Below are 22,185 nucleotides of genomic sequence, written 5' to 3'. Positions count from 1 at the left end.
AATTAGACCTTTTTTCCAGCACTTTGTTCCTGCGTGCACACACACACACACACACACACACAGAGGCCACATGCACAGGATTAGAGAGCTCACTAACAGCGTGAAGAGCTGCTGGGTGCATGCGGACAGACTGCTAGAACCGTAGAGGTTTTGTTTTGCAGCTGAAGAACAGAAGAAAAAAAGAGTTGGAGGCCATTCGTGAGGCGGTGGAGACTACGCCCCTGGACAGATGAGCTCTATTTTTACATCCGTTTCTGCTGGAGGGGCTCAGTTACTCCTACGCTGGGCCGGCCCTGCGGAGATGGGGGGGGCGGAGAAAATGAACGCTCCTCCTGCGCAGAACTCTCTGGTAGAGTAGCCACCACTCCCCCAGCAAACCCTCCAGGACCCCCTGCTGGCGTCAGGTCAAAAAGAAGCACGGGCCGTGGGCTTAAAAAAGAGTGGGAGCATTGTGTGGTGGCTTGGTCTTCAGGAGTGTTACATGAGCCTTATTTGGAATAGAGACCAGACCGGTTGAGCCAAGGGTCCCGCGGAGGAAGGGACAGGATTTATAGCCACTTCTGCAACCTATTGCCTTAATGTTGGTCCATCTCCGGCTTTTCTTTGTTATCTCAGGGTTTAAACACAATTTATGACATCGTTAAGTGAGAGTAGATCACAGCATGGGCATTTTTATACTGTATTATAAGCAGCTAGTTGGACCAGTCCCAGTCTGGTCCTGGTCCAGTCCCAGCCAGGTCATGGTCCAGTCCCAGCCTGGTCCTGGTCCTGGTCCAGTCCCAGCCTGGTCAGATGCGTACATGAACTGATGAAGCCTCTTGGATGAGAGGTGAAACGTCTTCCTAGACAAACAACCAAGTCCAGTTGCTTTTGACTGAAATTGCTTTGAGGAGAACGACGACCTGGACAAATGAGAACATTCACAGGCTCCCTGTATTATAAGCAGTGTCCATATATCCCCTGAACATGGAAATGCAACATAATTAGCATTAAAATTAGACTCTCAAATAAGCTATTCATGAAGTGACCAAGGTGAATGTTGGTCATGTGCCAAGTGCAGGTTCAACTGTCACTAATTTGTTTGTTTGTTCTAAAGTAGTGGTGTCTCTGCTGCCCCCTGGTGGCTTTTCTCTCCTGCTACATCATTACACAAAAACAAAAGCAGGACATAGTGAAAATTCACTACAGAGCAACAGCTGTACAAAAAAAACCACATGATTTATTGCTCAGACAGTGCAAAGGACAGGCAACAGTTTACACTCTGGGGTTAATCCCTTAACACATGGCACGTTTATATTTAGTGCATTGTCACTAGCTTTGCTGTTGACTCTACAAAATAAAAGCAAACTAAAGCATTTCATTTCCTTTGAACGTATCAAGCTTACAGAATAATCAAAATAAACAGTGATGAGTGTTAACAGAACACCATTTCGTTTAAACCACAATTTTATTTTATGTTTCGACAGCCCAAAAATAAAAAAAAAATCACCTTCCTTTTTCGCTGAAAACCTTCAAATGACATCACAATCTGAGCAACAGCCACAGTTTTTCAAAGCAAGAATAAGATTTATACACAAAAAAGAAACCGAAAAGGGAGGCAAGCTCTCACCTTTGACATATCTTTGAGACAATTATGTAGTTGAGATGTGAGTATAGGATTCATCCTGTTAATAACATGTTAAGTTCCCGGGAGAGAAAAACATGGCACAATGTCGATTGTCGTGAATGTAGTATTTTCATGCATGTGTGTGTATGTGTGTGTGTATGTGTGTGTGTGTGTGTGTGAGAGACAGAGAGCAAAAGTGTGGGTCTTCTCCTTCTTATATTTCCCACAGTGTGGGTGGGAGGAACTACCTGTGGGGAAATGTTTACACCTCAAAGGCAGGGAACCGCGCCTTCATTGGCTGCAGAATGTCGGCCAAGAAGTAGATGGTGCCAGCCATGCCTGCAAACACAAAGGTCTCTCAGTTTAAACCGTTTTAGCGCCCGTCTCTTTAAGCTCCCCCCCTCCTGAAAAAGCCCAGTCTGCTCTGATCGGTCTGTGTTTCTGAGACTTCTGCATCTGCACTCTTTGTGTCTCTTTCTGTATTAAAACTGCTTATAGCATGGGTGTCAAAGTGATCCAGTAAAGGGTCGCTGTGGCTGCAGGTTTTCATTCCAACCAAGCAAGAACACACCTGACTCGACTTACTCAATCACCTGAACTGTCTTCACACAGTTGATTTGTTGGACTAGGTGTGTTTTTGATTGGTTGGCTGGATCACTTTGACACCCATGCCTTATAGCTTTGCTATTACAATTTAAAAGCAGGTGATAGTGCATTGGTAACTGCAACATGATGCAATGTTGCAACTGTAAAAGTGTCAAATATCATGGTGACAGATGCAGGGAGGCTGCATTAGCACAGACAGATTCAGAGGCCACATGTAGACCCTCACTAAAAGGGATGACATAAACAAAAATGCCAAGTGCATCGTCAGAATGGACCTTTAAGCTCAATAATTAGCTGTAACAGTGATTTACTGCATGGTTGTTTGTCTGTTTCCTGCACATACACAAACGGTACATAACTTAATTAAAAAAGATGGGTCCAGTTATGTTTAATCAGCTCTATGAGCCTTTACTTAAACAAAAAGAAAAAAGGTGAGAATACGTTGAACAAACTGAGCGTTACCTTCAAAAAGGGAGAAGGGAGTGTCTGGTGTTCGGCATCCATGTTTGCCGTAGTTCATGCACCAGTCGGCAAACTGCAGAGAGAAGAGAGAGACAGAGGGTCAGTGTCATAATAACACTCCCATAATATCACAACAGTGTTGCTGCAGCAGAACCGTCTCAGGAGAATAGCGAGCAATGTCAACAACTGTTAAAACTGTGCTCCTCTCAGTGAAATCCTAGCATCTGTCGAGGGATCAGATTATGACCAGTGTCGCTCTGTTGCACTGGGAGCATGTAACAGAGCTTAGGCAGACATCTGAAGACTCTATTTCCATCCTCTATGAATAGATTCATATTAATGATAGTACACGTGGGACCCGTGCCACCTGGAGTGCATCCAAAGAGAGCATGCTAGCAGCCCCGCTCGACTCGGCTTTGACGGCGACTCGCACCGACAGCTACCATCCTATTGTCAATAAACATAAAAGGGCCTGCCTCTCACATGCCCCGGTTGTGGAATAATTTTCAATTCGAAAGCTGGAGAGGGGCCAACTGTGGTACGGTTGGTTGTCCTTTGGGCTAAGTTTAAGATGACTTTCACATCTTGCATCAAAGTCAGAGAAAGACAATATGAAGCCTCAAAAAACAAAATCATCTTCATCGATGGCACTAAACTTTGAGAAACACAGTGGGTAAAAAGCCCACTACATATCATGTCTTATGATTTACTTTGTTTTATCAAGTGGCCTTATTTATCTATATTACCTATATCTACATTTCAAACCCCTCTAAAGTGCATTTATTTGGGAGAAATGAAAATAAAGGGGCACGTCTTCCATGTTTGTTGCATAAAAAAGATACAAAAAGATACACAAATCTTAATATTTACCCAAACCAGATGAGAAACTCCCGATCATTATCCCTCACTTTCATACAAATGAGGCATTAATTAAAGTATGTGGGCACTAATTAAGATGGATCTACTGCAGGAGTGCCACGATTAACACCAGCAGTTGTTTGATCACTCAAACGGCCGCGGCACTGTGTGTGTGTCTTTGAAGTGGGGCTCTCACCATACAGGCTCTGTAAAGGTGCTTGGGGTCCTGCGTTAGCCGGTAGAGAGCCAGGAAGGTGTAGGCGTTACCCGCCGCACCGTGACACAGCCCATAGCCCTTCTTCAGCAAGCCGCAATGCCACACCACCTCCCCACACTGCAGGGCATCTTCCAGGTACTGGGGTACTCCGAAGGCCTAGGACAAGGGAGACAATATGAAATTAAAACGCCCATATAACGCTCAATTTCAGGTTCATACTTTTAGTATTAGTGTTTTAGGTTTCTACTAGAACATGTTCGCATGCTTTAATGTTCAAAAAGCACAATATTCATACTGTCTCTGAATATAACTGTATTCTGTATCTGTCTCTTTAATGAGTCACTAAATACATTACAACACGACATAACAGCAGAGAAATCGATGAAACTTCACCACAAGATGGCACTATGACTCTGGAAATTAACTATTGTGTTATTCTCTAAACAACTGGACTCCATGAGTGACATTTTGGATATAAAGATAAAGCATCATGTTTTGAAAATAACTCCAACTTCCCAAGTGTTTACCTTGTATGCCTGGAGGAGCATGTAGACCACCCCTGGGGATCCGTGGCACCAGTGCACCAGCAGGTCTCGATCGTCCCCGATGCAGGGAGGGTAGTTTCCGGTGGGGAACTTGAGGCGACAGACGTGGTCGACGCTGGGCTTCACCAGCCTGTGTACATACTCCTCCACGCTGACAACGCCTGGCTGTGAGGGAGAGATCAGCCCGTGTTTACAGAGCATCAAGAAGTAACAGGGCGTAACTTCAGTAGTTTGAGTTTGTTTTACAACAGATCACAAACAAGATACACAAAGGCTGCTTGTACTCCGTCTTCCCAGAGGCCTGTTTTACCTGCATGAGGTAGTAGTAGATGCCAGCCAAGCCATGGGCGGCGCCAACGTACTGCTCCTGGTACCACTCGTACATCAGAGGGCTGTGGTTCTGCACCCTGAACTTCCTGCTGAGGTGCTCGCCTGACACCAGCACCGCCTCACTGATCTGAGGAGGGAAACAACACATACCGCCTCACAAACACATCTAATCTGTACAATTGGAGGAAATCAATGGAGATAAATTAGAGCAATTGGATATCAATATGTGCAAGAGCAAGCAAATTAGTCGCCAACGGTTAATTGAGATTGCTGGGGGCAGCAACCTGCTAGTGAGAAGCAAGATATTAACCCGGAAGTCTCTGAAGAGCATATCAGGTCAATGTATTTGCCCTAGGGATGAAAATGATTGAGTAAATCATTAATCGATAGTTTCATCTTCTCGATCGATTCATTGAAAGAAATTCTTCTGAGAAGCTGAATCTCCCTCTGAATAGGTTCTATCTACGGTATACGTAACATAAAATGCTATCTTCCTTATGATTTTAAGAAGAAATGCAAATCATATTCCTCAAAGATTTATTCTGGGCGGGAGGGCAGGGAATAACATTTTGGTAGCATATCAAACCCATTCTGAATAGAGAATATCAAAATATTACACAGGCTACTTAACACGAAAAGAAACTGGACATTCTCAGATCTGCGACATTGGAAACAAAAAGCACGGTACGAATGGACGGTGTGAGTGCGCCTTAATGACACTGACAATGTCTACTACCAAGGAAAAACAAAACAAAAAACAACACAGTGACGGAGCCCGAGGCTCTCGAGCCACGGCCCAGACGGCCCGGTTCGGGATTCAGGCTTGCATCTTCATCCTGTCAGTTACCGCTTCTCATTTGTCTTGTCGTTGTCGTCAGGGCCCTACTTCGCTTGTGTTCCCGCGTGTGCATCAAGTACGTCTGGCGTCAAGCACGCCCTCCCGTGGACTGGCGGGGATTTAGGGGTTTAAAACGCAATTACTTTATTTTAATCGAGTAATTTCTTATTGACAAATAATCGATGAATTGTTTGCATCCCTAATTTCCCCTTATTTTCTTTAGTTATTCCCAACACTGTTATCCAATTAGGTTCAGTTTCTTCTCTTTCTGTGGTTACTGTAAGATCCTGTCCTTCATATTAAAGACATTATGTACCAACTTAACTCATGGTCATCATGGCTCGGACGTGAACATTTGTGCCTGTGTTTGTGACCCACCTGCTGGATGTACTGCAGCGGGATCCTGTCTTGCCCGAGCTGCTGGTTGACGAAGACGAGCGAGTAAAGATAACCCATGCGCCCGTAAAGCAGCTCATCAGGCAGCCCGCCTGCACCTTTCACAACATTCTGGTGAAACTGCAGCAGTCTGGGAGAGTAGCACAGGAAACACAGGATTCAGGAATCAGGGTGACCTTCTGTCATGATCGACTATTGCACCAATGAACTATCCATGATGACCCGTGAACAATGAATAGTATAGAAAAATGGGATCGCAATCCTACCTTTGGCAGTTTACTTAACTGGATCAGCAGCCATATTCACCCATTGTGATTGGAGTAATGCTCTGGTTCATCCAATCAAGTGGCCACAGATAAACAGTCTGACCAATCACAAGCATTTAGTTTAAGCAGCATGTTCCCAAAACACTGTTGAAGCGACATGTCAGAGCACTCTTCTAAACCCATTGTTCCAAAAGAAACTATCATATAGCATGCAGCATTATTTCTAAATGAAGTTAAAATAAAAAGACGCACAGGTGAAACAAAAAACATACTAAGAACTACAGATAAAATTGTGCAACCAGAGAAAATCTAGACCAATCGACTGGTCTACAGGGGAAAGATAATTCACGAATCTATGTATTCCAGACTGACCTGTTGATGCACTCATCAGTCTCTTGCACCCTCTGCAGGCGATGGTAGACCACAGCAGCTACAGCCAAGGGCCCCGTGTCCCCGCACAAGAAGGTGACGTCGTGGCGGCGGGTCAAACACTTCAGACTGCGGTTGACGTATTCTAGAGCTCTCTGAAGTAAGGAGGTGTCCCTGAACACGTTGTGGAGGTGCAGGTACAGCAGAGCGATGCCTGGGGACAGAAGAAAGACGTGTTTCAAACTGGAACAGAAAAAAAAGCTGCTTTTCTCTGGTAACCTACAGAATAATCTGACCTCATTTTAGAATATGTGCACGAGACTGAAGAAGGAAAGATCAACTGAAACTGAATTATTATAAAACCAAAGTAGAGCTGGACACACCGAGCCTGTTCAGAATGAGACACCGGGTCAGACACTATAGAGATCATAGGAATCATATTCATAGGAATCTTAGTTATTGCTTATTAAAAAAGATCATTTGAGATGTCCACACAGGCTTCGTACAGGTGCCTGAAATCCTTAAAAATGCTTGAGTCTTCACGTTGTTGCTCTTGAAAATAGTTGAAATAACACATTCCTTTCGCAACAAATAGCTATAGAATATACATTTAATTTATCGTTGAAGATGAGATGAGACTCTTCTGGTGTTACAAAACATAATTTTAGTTGTTTATTGCAAATACCAAGATTAATTATAAGTCGAGTCATCAATTCACAAACAATGAAAGGATTTTGATTAATGATTGATCATCCTGATGGGAATAAACATGTTTTGAGTTGTAAAACACGGGACAAAACACACTCTCTGTCTCCTCGTGACGCAGACGTTTTCTTTATCTTTGCATGTAATGTACTGCCTCGTATATCTTGTGAAGAAACTTCCCTCTATCCTTTGATACAAGTGGGACTGAAATGTATAATTATGACTCTGCGATACTCAAAGCACAGGACGAGTTGCCCTTGAGCTCTGCGAACGTCATGCCAGCTGGGCTGTTTTGCACTGTATCTGTATCTAAACTCTGCAGAACCCGACCTTGGGAGCACTCTGAGACGGGAGCCGTTGGTGCAGGTGTCTTGAAGAGGGCTTTCCACGCAAGGACATGATTTGGAATAAACTCACACGGAGAAGCCGGTCTTAAAGTTTCTTCATCTCTCTTGTTTGACCCTTATTGGCTAATTTTCCCACATCATCATTTAAAAATGCCCAAATGTCTCTATTTTCTGGATTGAGTGGTCATCTGTGATTATATTTGGATTATTAGAATAAATAATAACTGTTTGGGTTTTGAACTGTTTGTCGGACAAATCAAGACACATGAAAAAGACTAACACTAAAACACAATGACTGTCCAGCTGAATGACTCTGATGAGAGTCTGAGGTGTATAATGGCAGTCAGGAACCATCTGAGGCACTCCGACTGTGAGTGAGAATAAAAATCCTTTATTAAATCCTGGATATGCCGCCTACGCGTTTCTACTCAGTCTTCATCAGGGCATCGAAAAAAGCTATTTGGACTCTACCAATTGCGATGGACAGTTTGATCATTAATTTACATTTCACAGACCAAAAATTTCATCGAGGGAGGTGAATGATATACACGATTATCATTAATTATATTTAAATGGACCGGTGTGTAGCTGGTTGTAACCAACTGCAAACCCCTTTCCTCACCCTTCCTTTTGTTTGCATGCAGAAGAAGCTATGGTGGCCTTAAGGTAACGTGAAAACGTGAAAGGCCCTCTTTAGAGAGGGGTTTACCTGGGCTTTTAGAGCGGCATATTACATATCGGTGACGTTATCACATGAATATTTGCATAAATCTTTGGGGTTGTCAGCTGCAGTGAGGGAAAGTTCATCTTGAGGAATTGTAGGATTTATTTTACCAACAAATTAGTCCTGCATCGCAAGACCGTAACGATGGAGTATGATCCGCTATTTGGACTCTACCAATTGCGATGGACAGTTTGATCATTAATTTACATTTCACAGACCAAAAATTTCATCGAGGGAGGTGAATGATATACACGATTATCATTAATTATATTTAAATGGACCGGTGTGTAGCTGGTTGTAACCAACTGCAAACCCGTTTCCTCACCCTTCCTTTTGTTTGCATGCAGAAGAAGCTATGGTGGCCTTAAGGTAACGTGAAAACGTGAAAGGCCCTCTTTAGAGAGGGGTTTACCTGGGCTTTTAGAGCGGCATATTACATATCGGTGACGTCATCACATGAATATTTGCATAAATCTTTGGGGTTGTCAGCTGCAGTGAGGGAAAGTTCATCTTGAGGAATTGTAGGACTTATTTTACCAACAAATTAGTCCTGCATCGCAAGACCGTAACGATGGAGTATGATCCGCTATTTGGACTCTACCAATTGCGATGGGCAGTTTGATCATTAATTGACATTTCACAGACCAAAAATTTCATCGAGGGAGGTGAATGATAAACACGATTATCATTTATTATATTTAAATGGACCGGTGTGTAGCTGGTTGTAACCAACTGAAAACCCCTTTCCTCATCCTTCCTTTTCTTCTCATGCATAAGAACCTCTGGTGGCCTTTAGGTAACGTGAAAACGTGAAAGGCCCTCTTTAGAGAGGGGTTTCCATGGGCTTTTATATATATATTGGTGACGTCATCACACAATTATTTGGGGTTGTCAGCTGCAGTGAGGGAAAGTTCATCTTGAGGAATTGTAGAATTTATTTTACCAACAAATTAGCCTTGCATCGCCAGACCGTAACGATGGAGTATGAACCGGCTACACCGGCTTATCATTATGGGATGGTGGTAAACGCACTGGCCTGCTTTTCTTTCTTTAAACCAATCACCATCAGCGCTCAGACACTGGTGCCCTTGCAAAAGAGATAGCGGAGATGGCAGAAAAAGCCTGACATTCAATGCATGAGAGACGCACTGGAACACAGAAATTATTTTTTTCTGATGATTAAAAACTTAATTATGAATATTATATTACATTTTTTATTGCTAAATCCTACAACCACTGCTCCTTTAACCTTTTCTGCTGCAAACACAGTCACCAGAGGAGTTTCGGCTGCTGCCTCAGTGAACTGTATTTTCTAACGCTGAGTAGGTCCCTCAGTTTGTGCATTAAATAATCATCTACACTGAAGAAAAATCAAAGCATTAACAAAACCCTTTCATGCACAAAAACTAGATCCTCAATTGCAGAAAAAATGACTCGAGCATGCATCTCAAAGCGATCACACCATCAGATGTCCCTGAAACAAGGAGTGTAATGGTGTCATCACCTGCCCAGCCGGTGTAACTGGTGCAATCTCTTGGGTCAGCAGACTTCAGGCCATTCTCCATGACAGCTAAGAGCTCACTGATCTTGCTGCTCAGTCGCTGGGCGAACTCTGCTGTGAGCTGAAGGGGCGAGAAAATGTGAAATTAAGAGGGATGTCTTTCCATCACACACACACACAGACCCACACTATGTAGTCTCTGATGCATTACCTTCCCCTGACAGTCAAACAGGGCCTGTGTGGACGCAGGGTTCCCATCATAGTCGTGGTACGGGTTCCTCCAGGCTCTCGTGTCCATTTTTCCAGAGCTTTGTCACCGCTGCACTGCTAAATATCTGGGGCAAAAACAGACAGAGATGAGTCAATATGAGGCGCAGGAGGCTGAAAAGGGCGAGTCTAATAAATATATGGCGATAAACAGTGAGTATGGGTTTTTAAAAACAGCATATAAAGCCATATAAGGTGGTGAGCGTCTCCTGCGCGGCTTCACACCCACACGCATGAAATAATGACAGCTTAGCTAGCTGTAGCTACTAGTTAGCTTAACATTTGTTGGCGCCATTAGCGTCGCGATAGCGTCATAATAACACGGCATATACTCGAAACAATGCATTTCTACACAAAAGCACGAATTACGGTGAAGCTGCACGCCTCAAACCGTCGATGAGCACCGTTACCTTTGCTAGGTTGTTGTTGATGTTGAACCTTCTTCGTCTTTATATTTTCCTGAGGGCAGAGTGCTGCGGGAGCCGACGCGCTGCTGCCCCCTGCTGACGCGGAGGCGGTACTGCACCTCACAACAATGGGAATAGAAGAAGAAGAATGACTTTATTACATTTTTGCACTCTGTTATTTTACATGTTACACACACACACAGGCCTGAAATATACACACACATGCACAAACAGGACCTATATACAATTAATGGAGAGATGTCAGAGCAAGGGGGCTGCCAATGGATCGGCGTCACGAGCAGTTGGGGGTTCGGTGCCTTGCTCAACAGTTACTCGGCAGTGCCCAGGAGATGAACTGGCACCTCTCCAGCCACCAGTCCACACTCCAGTCATGGTCCATACTGGGACTCCAACCGGCAACCCTCCGGTTCCCAGCCGAGTCACCTGTGGACTGAGCTACAGCCGCGATTTCTATTTGATTTCACGGTCAGACAGAAAATAATAATATTACACAACTAAAAGCATAAAGATTCATGAATAGGAATAATCAACAGTGGAGACACTGTGTCCTGAGCAGATGTCACTTTATATCATCACTGCATCACTTTATTCAATTCAATTTTATTTATAGTGCCAGATCATAACAAAAGTTATCTTACAGAGCAGGTAAAGACCACACTCTATGACTTATTTATGATTTACAGAGACCCAACAATTCCCCCGTAGAGTACGGTGGAGAAGAAAACCTTCACTATAACAGACAGGAACGTCAGACAGACCCAGCTCTGTGGAGGACGGACATCTGTCTGCACCGGAGAGAGGAAGAAAAGGAGAGAGAAAGAGAGAAAAGACAGACAGATGGACAGAGAGAGACAAAGACAGACACAAAGACAGAGACAGACACACTTCCAGTAACTATAATAATATCTATAGTAATGTGAATATGACTTATTAATACAGCAGAACAGTAGAAACAAACACAGCTAAGGTGATAGAATATAATAACAGCAGCAGGAAGCGTCATGCAGGACCACGGCAGCAGGCACCACCACCATCAGCAGAGACCTGAGAGACAACACTTATTTAGAGGTACTGTAACTAAGTTCAGTCAGAAATGCTGCTACATTTTTAACACTGTTATCACTTATTGCTCCTTATCACTTATTTAGTTTGTACTTATTTTATTTCAACATGCTGCTAAACTGCACGCTGCGTATTGTTGTTTATTGTATAAACCTACGTTTAACCACAATGTCTGTTGCACTCTGTCACATCAAGTTAATTGTTGGATTTATTTGATGTTAGCTTTATTTTTATTTGATTATGTTAGCTTATTGTCACTCTGATCCTTTCATCTTTGAGTTGAAACTGTTGCACAATCATTTCCCTCGGGATAAATAAAACTTCTTGAATCTTGAATCGTGAATAACACATATGTAAATGTCTTTTTTTGACATGTCCGAAAAGGAGTGGGAAGAAGTAAACACATAATAATCTCACTCCTTCTCCATAATGGATTATTAGTTAGTTAACAGCTCCTCTGTCATTTATTATTTCTTTATTATTATATTTAATAAGAATAACAATACCAATGTAACAATGACAGTAACATGGTGAAGCAAAATACAAAGTACCAATAGCACAGAAATAAAATTCTAAGATTAATACTAATACTTTTAATTCCCCTGTCATTCTTCCATCTTCCTCCCACACCATTTGTTTTATTGTTTTATTCACACTGCTCTCTTTTATTAAGTTGTTTATATACGATTGTTTTTTTAACAGGACGTGGTGCTGTCATTGTTTTTATGAGTCTATTTTTAAAAACTGTTTTTAAGAACACTGTAAAAGGCGCTTTACTACGGAAATGTGTTGCTGCCACTCCAGAAAAAGAAAGAAATGGATCAGAAACATCGAGAACATAATGTGAAAACAAGATATTTTTATGTGCAGGAGTTTGCTCTGTTGTCATGGAGATGTTTTTTTTTGTTTGACATGTGCAGCTCTTATTCTGGCGTCCATTTTACTTCTGAGCTTCAAAGGCCCGTTTACGTGCCTGTTACATCAGCTGATGGGAGCTAAAATCCCTGATAAAAAGATAGTGAGTGACCTTGATTTGGGGTTTGTTTGTCAAACAAATATCTACAAGGTCAAGAATGAACTTACATTGTATCTGATCGCTACAAATAACCAGCTATTCTTCACTTTACAGAAAGATTTTACGGAAATACAGGAAAGAGCGCGATAATCCCTGCAGCAGAACATGCATACAAACCTGCAGGGAGTGTGTGTCATAAAATATTGTAAAATGTGTTGGGTTCATTGATGACTCTAAATCACCCGTAGGTGTGAATGGTTGTCTGTCTCTGTTTGTCTCTATGTGTCCTGTGATAGACTGGCGTCCTGTCCAGGGTGGACCCCGCCTCACGCCGGATGTCAGCTGGGATCGGCTCCAGCCCCCCGTGACCCCGACCTTGGGATAAGCGGTTGAAGAAGAATGAATGAATGAATATTTAGGGTGGACCCCGCCTCACGCCCAATGTCAGCTGGGAACAGCTCCAGCCCCCCCCCCCCGCGCGACCTCGACAGGGACAAGCAGTTGAAGATGAATGATATGCTGACATGGTCTAGCTGCATCATGCTTTATCACTTCATTTGTACATTTTGAACTCTTTGCAGAAAAAATGACATGTTATATTCTAAACATAGCTTCCAGTATATTTATTTATTTATTTGGAGGAAAATCACACATTTGTATTTTTCACCTATGTTCAGTTGTGTTTTATGGCACAGTAAGAGACGGGAGGGCAAGACTGTTTGATCAAAGGTTGAGCTGGAGTGACACAACAAACCTACTGTGGCTCAGTTGGGAGAGCGAGTCGGCCATTTTCTGAAGGGTCGGCCGTTTGATACCCGTCCTACTTGTGTCATGGTCGTTGTGTCCTTGCCTCGTGTGAATGTGTGTGACTGCTGTATGTTTGAGGAGGTGATCGAGGGGCCGTAGGCGCTGATTGGCTGCATCGCTTCCGTCAGTCTGCCCCAGGGCAGCGGTGACTACTACGTAGTTGACCACCACCGTGTACGTCTGTGTGAATGAATGGAGCCTGGACTCTGTAAAGCGCCTTGAGCACTGAGAGAAACGCTTTATAAATCAAAGCCATAATAATAATAAAACCTAAACAAAATCACTGGTGACAAAGGAAATGCATGGTGGTTTCTCTCTGCCCTCATGTATACTTATCTAGGGACTGCTTGACATGGAGGTTTTGCAACCTGCAACAATTGCTGCCTTCAGGACACAATGTTCCCCTTTGAGCCCTGAACGACTTTGTCACACAGGTGTCTAATCTCAGACATTAGCCCATCAACATGAATGGTTGCAAAGGTTGCACAGTCAATCAGGCTTTTTCCGTTGCGGTCACTGTGCACATGAGGGCTAATGCATGAACTGCTGCAGAACACATGTTGTCAACATGCTGAAATGAGCCTGTGGCAGGACAAATGAAAAGATTTTCAATACAAAACATGGATGATGCCATTACACGACATTATGCACAGGCGATCCATGTCTCTGCAGCATCATTAAAGGTCCCGTTTTGTGCTCATCTTCTGGTTCGTACTTGTAATTTGGGTTTCTACCAGAACATGTTTAAATGCTCAAAAACACATTATTTCCACATACTGTCTGAATAAACCTGTATTCACGCCCCTGTGTGAAACGCTCTGTTTTAGCGCCTGTCACTTTAAGACCCCCTCCTGAAAAGCCCAGTCAGCTCTGAATGGTCAGCTTTTTTGGGTCTTCCTCATCTGCACGTTCGGTGTCTCTGCACCATCATTGCAGCCGGGGAATGACTGAAAGAGTAACCAAGATCAAAATGAGAAAAAAAGCCTGTGGTTTCATTACAAATGAGTTCAATAGTTTTAGTAGGACTCTGTTCAGAAGGTGAATGAGGACATCCTGTTGTGTGGATGGTGATGATAATGACTACAGTCACAGAGAACATGGAGCTGGTATTGATCGGCACACTGGTGAGTCTCACTGCTGGTGTTCCACATTTTCACTTATTGCAGAAATGGGAGCTGCACCAGCCCTGTAATCTCCCCTTTGAATGTTCAGCCCTGTGAGCGGCTCAACGGAGAGAAAGACTACATTGTTGTGGCAGCAAGACGTTGCACATTCAAAAGAGACGAGTGCAACGGGATACATCCTCTGAAGGCCTGTGATTACTATTCTCCATTTGTTAATATGCCTCAACCCCTTCTTCCCATGTTTCATCCTCTTGACTCTCTCTGGTGTTAGATGGGGTTCTGCTCCAGACTGAGTTAAAATCATCAAAACAGAGCGCTAATTAAACTATGCCATGGACCGAAAAGGATAGTCTCACTTCAGTAGGTTCCCACAAGAGTCCAGGCATGTTTTTACACAGACGCTCCTTTGTGACTAGAGGGATGAAAGCTCGAGAAACAAAATTAATAATTTAAGTTCTTTATTTATGTATTTTTCACGTCCCGCAGCCTGTTTCAAAATGATATGATAATAATGCTGAAGTTTTCCAAACCTTGAACGCTCAACATCGACTATGCGACAGAAATCTGAGTTGCTTCTACAGTAAGCAGGATTCTTTCATGCTCCCAGTCTTAATGACTCGTGTAGCCTTGTCTTTGAGAAGTGCAAATGAAGCTGACAATTAGATCGACCAAAGATTCGCTACAGTCATCACTGTCACTCTTTTGTTTACCTTTCTACTTTTTTTTGTGTGAATGCTCCGTTATTTTTTACCTTCAGTTAGGAGAACTTGGCCGCCCGTCATTTCCATATCAATTGACCGAGCTGCAGGTGAAGGCTGGTGATGCGGCACAAAGTAAAGAGCCTTTGCTCATACACCTCGGGACTGTTTTACCTTGCCTTGAGGGACGGGGAATGGAAATGAGGCTCAGAATGCAACAAAATTCAGAGGGAGACCTTCGGGCTTGATTAGCGCTCCTCCTTGAAAGACACATTATTGACCTGGTTCTCCCTCCCACTGCGCCGCTGGGGAAACAAGCTTCATGGAGGAAAATCATATTAATTAGGGGCGATATTGATCATTATTTGTTCCTAGCAGAGGATGAGCACATCTTGCGCATTGATTGTGAAATCATGCGTTTTACTTTATTGTCAATAAATGAAAACACCAAAACTAACGTCATACTGATCCCATGAACAAGTATTGTCTGCGTAACCAAAGCCAGCTTATTGCTATTAAACATTATTCATGAGCTGATTTAAAAGATTTAAGGAACCCATGGCCTTGAGAAACAGACTAATGCATTGTTAGTTTTTGTCTTTTCATGAGAAACTATAGAATAATACCACACTAAAATCCATAATGTGCGTATCCAGTACCACCTTGAACCAAAGAAACACTTCACTAAACAGTGTGTTTTTGTCATTGTGATGAGATACGTCCCACGCACCGGATGAACACAAGCATCTGAACACAACGTGACCATGGCAAACTGAACTTGGGGTCATTTCTGACTTCATTTTCCCACTAATCATCTTCTCCCCCCCTGCCTCTCGCACAACACCACCTTCATTACTCCCTCCTCTCCCCGTCTTCCTCCCATCCCTCCTTGATATTCACGTGGACAGCCACTTTGCTGCTCGAGTGTGTGAATGCTGCCAGAGGAGAGTCTCAGCAGGCTCCAAACTGTGATGCACAAAGACGACCACTTGACCCTGCAGCCGTAGCCTGCAGCATGTTTTTCTCCTCTCTGCAGTAAAAAAAGAAACCCCACAAAAACTCTTCATAGTCTGAAACGCCTGCTTTCCGGTCTCTGCTGGGAAACACTGCGTTTGGAAGTCGTTAGGGGAATCCCTAACAGTGCATGTACAGTGTTTTACCAGCGGGGGTCTTAAACATATAGGTACACAGACCTGCTTTTGGCTGTGGCTAAAGCCTGTGTTGGTCACATGATAGCACTGGGCTGTTATTTCACCACATATCATCATTCATGATAGGACAAACGGATCTTATTCCCACCACAAATATTAGAAAATGTATATTTTTATATCTGCTGTGCTCGGTCCTTTCAGGAATTGTTTTTTCTGCCTGCAGTTTCACCTCTTCTTGATCATAGGTTTGGATCTGGCTCCCACAGAGCAGCTGGCACAGCAACTGTTCCCATTTGCACCATCAACAGTTATTCATCCATGCCAAAATACACAACTAATACCTCAATTTGAAGAGTGGGGGGGCAAAGGGGGGAATAAAAAGCATCACCCTTTCCCCAGGATCCATTTTGGTTTTAGGGTACGGCCTGCCAGCTGAGACAAAGAACATTCTGGTCTCTGACACGCTGCCACGGCCCCATCTGTGGCGACGCTAAAAATACACGCAGCCTGGTGTCGACATACCAGTCAACTGTCTGGGAGAGGGAAGGAGGGAAGAAAGAGAGAAACAGAGAGGTGACAGACACATAGACAGACACAACCTGAAGCATTTGAGCCTCAGAAGAAGGAGGAGGGAAATACTGAGAGGAAGAGAGAGATAGATAGAGAGGAGGAGTAGAACAAACGGGGGAGAGGGGGTTGTGTAACCATCACTGTAATATTGCGATCGTGGGAAAGAGACATGAGCAGGGAACATGAGTTACACCAATGACACTAAACCTGCTCAGTTCTTCCACTACATGATACGCAAAGTGCACCTGTAAATCTCTTTGGATCTTATTCTCATTTAGTATCACCATACATCAAAATGATCTGCTGTAAATGCACATTAGCACACATAAAAATAACTGCACTGTAAGGTGGAAACTGCCAGCATCGGTCATTATGGTGTAAAACACATTCAATTTAGATACTGTAACACACACTTATTATAGAGTCAGTCCCAGCCTGGTCAGACCTGAGCTGAACTGATGAAGCCTCTTGGATGAGAGGTGAAACGTCTTCCTAGACAAATAACCAAGTCCAGTTGCTTTTGACTGAAACTGCTTTGGGGATAACGACGACCTGGACACATGAGAACATTCACAGGCACTTATTAAAGAGGTTTTCACACAGCTAAGCATCGGCTAACTTAGCACTTTGTGGTAGAAATGTGGATCTCCACTTCCCTCAGTCAGAAAATCTTCTATTCAGGGGTTTTTGGTGCATATAGGAAATATGTATTTTCAAAAGAGGCAATAAGCAATATTCATTCATTCATTCATCTTCAACCGCTTGTCCCTGTCGGGGTTGCGGGGGGCTGGAGCCGATCCCAGCTGACATCAGGCGTGAGGTGGGGTCCACCCTGGACAGCACGCCAGTCTATCACAGGACACATAGAGACAAACAGAGACAGACAACCATTCACACCTACGGGTGATTTAGAGTCATCAATGAACCGAACACCTGCACGTCTTTGGACTGTGGGAGGAAACCGGAGAACCCGGAGAAGACCCACGCAGACACGGGGACAACATGCAGACTCCACACAGAAGGGCCCCAGCCGGGATGCGAACCACTACACCACCGTGTCGCCCAACAAGCAATATTAAACAAACAAAATATTTCATTTTTATGTCTTTTCTTATTATAAAACAGTCTCTACCGTATGCTGTCTAAATACTGTGAAAGACTCAAAAACTCTCAATCCACAGAGACATTTTTGAACATTAAAGCATGTAATCGTGTTCTCGTATAGAAACCCAAGTACAAGTATGAACCTGACAATGAGCATCATATGGGACCTTTAACACACAGAAATATGTGATTTTTGTGAGGGAAATGAGCAGCGATCGTTGGCACCGCTAAAACCTACACTGAACATGATTATGAGCTTTGGTTTTATGAAGTCAGTGCGACCATTTCAAAGCCGAAGCTCGCAGTACATGAATGCTATCATCACTGACAGTTTTACTAAAAGTGAGATGGATGCAGACAAAGAAAGCTGATTACAGGCAACACACACGCACGCAAACACACACAAAAACACACACACACACACACACACACACACACACACACACACACACACACACACACACACACACACACACACACACACACACACACACACACACACACACACACACACACACACACACACACACACACACACACACACACACACACACGTTTACATCCCTCTCTTTCTCCAGTCGTCCCACAGCAATCACTCTCTCTCTGAAATTGAGTTATGAAAATTTGATCAGGGTCTAAAAAAGTGCTTGTCTGTTCTTGCACTTTAACAACAGCCGGCGTGACGGGGGACGGGATAATCAGGGAGGCATTTATTGTGTTGATAAAAGGAGCTGTGGCAGAATGGTGTTGTTTTCCCTGTCAACACCGTCATCATGTGCTGCGCTCGGGCTTGGGAAACATGTTTTCCGCCCACACACATTTAAGAACGGTGGACCGTCTTCACTTGATAGTAGTCGACGCTTTTGTCCGAACAGTTTGGAAAATTGTCTATAATGATGATGATGATGCTCAACACCTTCACAACTGCTATTGACACAAATAGTTATGTTATGCTGTAATTTTGTTATGGACCACTAGGTGGACACCTTGTAATGACTTCCATGCTTGATGAGTGCACCCTCACTACCTCAGTACCTGCTGGTTCACTGTGTAAGTGCTTTCTTCATCATTGCTATGTCCGTGGGAATCAATTTCCCCTCTCAAAATGTTGAGCCCATTTGTTTGCAAAGACAATACCTCCACATTTGATTGTTTACTTCCTTTTCCTCCTTCTTTCCCACCTCTTTCCTCCGGTGTTTAGACCCAGCAATCTGCACCCCATGCACAGACTCGCCGAGTGGCTCCTCCCTCCCCTAATGGCTGATCCTCAGCAAGAGGGACTGTTAAGCTTTCCTAATTAGAGAGCAAATGCTAAGCACTTGCACAGCCTCCCTGAGTGGACTGAACAAACAGGCCCCTCATTAAAACCAGCTACCACTATGATTGTGCAGAACCACGAGACCCCAACACCGTCACCGTGCCACCCGTCCTCCATCCTTCCCCCCGCTCACTCAGCACCCCAGGAAGGTCTCGGGCGTGGAGAGAGGCGAGAATGAGCTTTTAGAAAGAAGCACAGAGAAAGGTTTGAAATTAGGATTCTGTTCTGTCCGGAGAGCTCCCACTGCTCCAAACAACAAGCAAAAACACACAAACACACACAAAGCCAGGTCATGGCTACTGTAGATGATGGAGAACGGAGAAAGGAATCGAGAAATGAAGCAGGGATGCGGAGGGTAACCTCTCCGTGGGAAGAATAGTTGGAGGAGGGAGTGGGGAACGAGGGAACAGAGGAGTAAAGGAGGGTGCAAAGGTAGCACGACCAGCGTGAAGTCAGAGCTGAGAAAATTAAAGATGGTACAAAATCAAATAGTTGGTCATGAACAGACTGAGGCAGTGAAAACAACAATCGATCATGACCAAAAGTTGTGTGTGTGTGTGTGTGTGTGTGTGTGCAAGCATTGTTAAAGACATGGAAAAAATAAACTGAAAACTCGGTTTATAGTCCCATATTGTAAAAAGGTATTTTTGCATGTCTTTTATTTATTTATAATAAAGCAGATGTGATATAAATAAAATGAAAGTATAAAAAAACAAACTGTGCCTTAAAATGCGCCGTCAGGACTTTCGCTACGGTTGTGATTTCACAAATATAATTCATATAGGTAGAAAGTGCAGCTACATTGCAGTTACAGGCCTTTCCCGACTGCAATGATGGTGCAGAGACGCAGAGAGTGCAGAGGTGGAGGACCTGGAAACTGACCAATCAGAGCAGACTGGGCTTTTTCAGGAGGGTGGTTTTAAAGAGACAGAGGGTGAATACAGGTATATTCAGATGGACACTATGAGAAAAATATTGTGTTTTTGAACATTAAAGCATGAAAACATGTTCTAGTAGAAACCCAGAACACAAGTATCAGAATCATAAATACTTTAATAATAGTTTTGAAAACATAGTTGGCCCGCTCAGGGATCAAACCCACAACCACGGCATTATTAGCAACAGGCTCTATCCAACTGAACCACTGCCCCCCAGAAACAAATTGTAAATAGACTTGTACTTATAAAGCGCCTTTCTAGTCTTCTGACTACTCAAGGCGCTTTCACAGTGTTTGTCACATTCACCCGTTCACACAGACATTCACACTGATGCCAGTGGACATTTACAGACCATCTGATCTAATGTAACCATTCACACCACATTCACACACCCATGCACAGCACGGGGTCAGTGTCTTGCCCAAGGACACTTCGACATGTAGACCGGAGCAGGTGGGAGGTGGGGATCGAACCGGCAATTCTTTCGAATGGAGGACTACCCACTCCTCCACTTAGCCACAGTCCCCCCCACCTAAATAAAAAGAAGTATGAACCTGAGAATGAGCATGATATGGACCCTTTAAGTATCTCTCTAAAAAAACGCATATGTATGACTACATGAGCAACAAACAGAGTAAAAGACATTGAACACTTAAAAAATGACAATCATCGCTAGTGTAACCAACATATGTTATCCAGTAGACGTTGGACTACTCACACCCCGTCTGCCATAAATAAAGATCTTCCTTATTTTTGTATCATGCGATTGTCTCGATTCAAAGTTAGGTATGTTTTCATTTAAAAACAGATCAAACACATCAAATCGGACATGAAAGTCAAGAGTCAGTATCAGCCGTCGTAGCAACACTTTGACATTCAATCTTCAGTTGTTTCATGCACTTCTGTACATTTCAGACATGCAGTTACTGTAGTTCTGCTGACGTGTGCAGAGTAACAACCTAACAAACTCCCTTATCTCAAAGTGACTAATGACATGATTGAAAGGCGGCACACGATTCTAATCGCCTCCATCTTCCGACCGTCTCCTCCCCCGCCGAGCACAAGTTCTCGCCTCGCCGCAGGGGGGCTCGCTCAGACACTTAGGCTAACCGCCGGTTAACAGGTAAAACTACCTGAAACCCCTCTGTGAGTTAGGAGACACACTGAGCGCGTCTCATCATTCAAAATCACATTAGCCGACCGCGCCTGAAAACATCACAGTCGAGGAAGGAGAAAAATGATCAAAGGCTGTTTACTTGTGTTGTACTCGGTTAAATTAGATGCACGACTTATGGAGAGCAGGTTTTTTTATGTTTAACAGCCACACTGGGAGTGAGAAAGTGGTTTGGATTTGATATCTAACCAAATATTCATGATTCACATCTTGGGAGCGGAGCAGTCATTGTTGCTTTGCCTCTCCCTGAAGATTACCAGTCAACGCATGCCTGTCAACAGTGTGTTTGCTTGTTATGAAAGGTAATTGACTAATTTTCTGGAGATGTCACTCGTTTGTGTGTTAAGCCTTAGTGACTGCACAGACGGCTTCTCTTAAAGGAAGTTAAAGTGAATGTGGAGAAAAAATATATGCATGTTTTATGTATTTGATTGTATTTTATGTGTTGTTTGTGTCTATCTATCTATCTATCTATCTATCTATCTAATTATTCAACCTTCAAACTATCATCTGACATCCATCCATCATTTGCTCATCATGTGTCATCTTTCTATCCATCCATCTATCATCTATCCATCCAACTTCCATCCATCTAAGCACCCATTGATCTATATTCTCTTTCTACCAGCGGGATGAAAGATGAACGAGGGAGATTTGGATGAATTAAAGACGTTACTCAAGGATATTCCAGACGAAATGTTAAGAACATTTAAGGCCAAAGTGTTACGACCCGGTCCTACTGTACTAGAACACTAATCA

The 22,185-nt window shown here is 43.4% G+C and overlaps 1 protein-coding gene across 1 annotated transcript; it reads right to left on the bottom strand.

The window, feature by feature from the left end:
- Positions 1-1,215: 1,215 nt before the first annotated feature.
- lancl1 (LanC antibiotic synthetase component C-like 1 (bacterial)) lies at positions 1,216-10,501 on the bottom strand. The gene is made up of 10 exons (XM_083937830.1): positions 10,448-10,501; positions 9,982-10,105; positions 9,774-9,891; positions 6,497-6,707; positions 5,841-5,988; positions 4,605-4,751; positions 4,277-4,459; positions 3,729-3,905; positions 2,675-2,747; positions 1,216-1,945 (listed from the first exon to the last, which is right to left on the bottom strand). The coding sequence occupies exons 2-10, from the start codon at positions 10,066-10,068 to the stop codon at positions 1,869-1,871; spliced, it is 1,221 nt and encodes a 406-aa protein (XP_083793956.1). The 5' UTR covers positions 10,069-10,105; positions 10,448-10,501; the 3' UTR covers positions 1,216-1,868.
- Positions 10,502-22,185: the final 11,684 nt, after the last annotated feature.

Source organism: Echiichthys vipera (genome assembly GCF_963691815.1).
Source record: "Echiichthys vipera genome assembly, chromosome: 23".
NCBI classification, from domain to species: domain Eukaryota; kingdom Metazoa; phylum Chordata; class Actinopteri; order Perciformes; family Trachinidae; genus Echiichthys; species Echiichthys vipera.
This window is presented reverse-complemented; position numbering and strand designations above follow the sequence as displayed.

Excerpts from the sequence above, each read along its gene's own strand:
- lancl1 (XM_083937830.1), bottom strand. The coding sequence starts at position 10,068 with ATGGACACGAGAGCCTGGAGGAACCCGTACCACGACTATGATGGGAAC. Across the intron at positions 5,989-6,496 it reads ACTGATGAGTGCATCAACAG|ACTGCTGCAGTTTCACCAGA; the intron begins GTCAGTCTGGAA and ends CTACTCTCCCAG. Across the intron at positions 3,906-4,276 it reads TGCTCCTCCAGGCATACAAG|GCCTTCGGAGTACCCCAGTA; the intron begins GTAAACACTTGG and ends CCCTTGTCCTAG.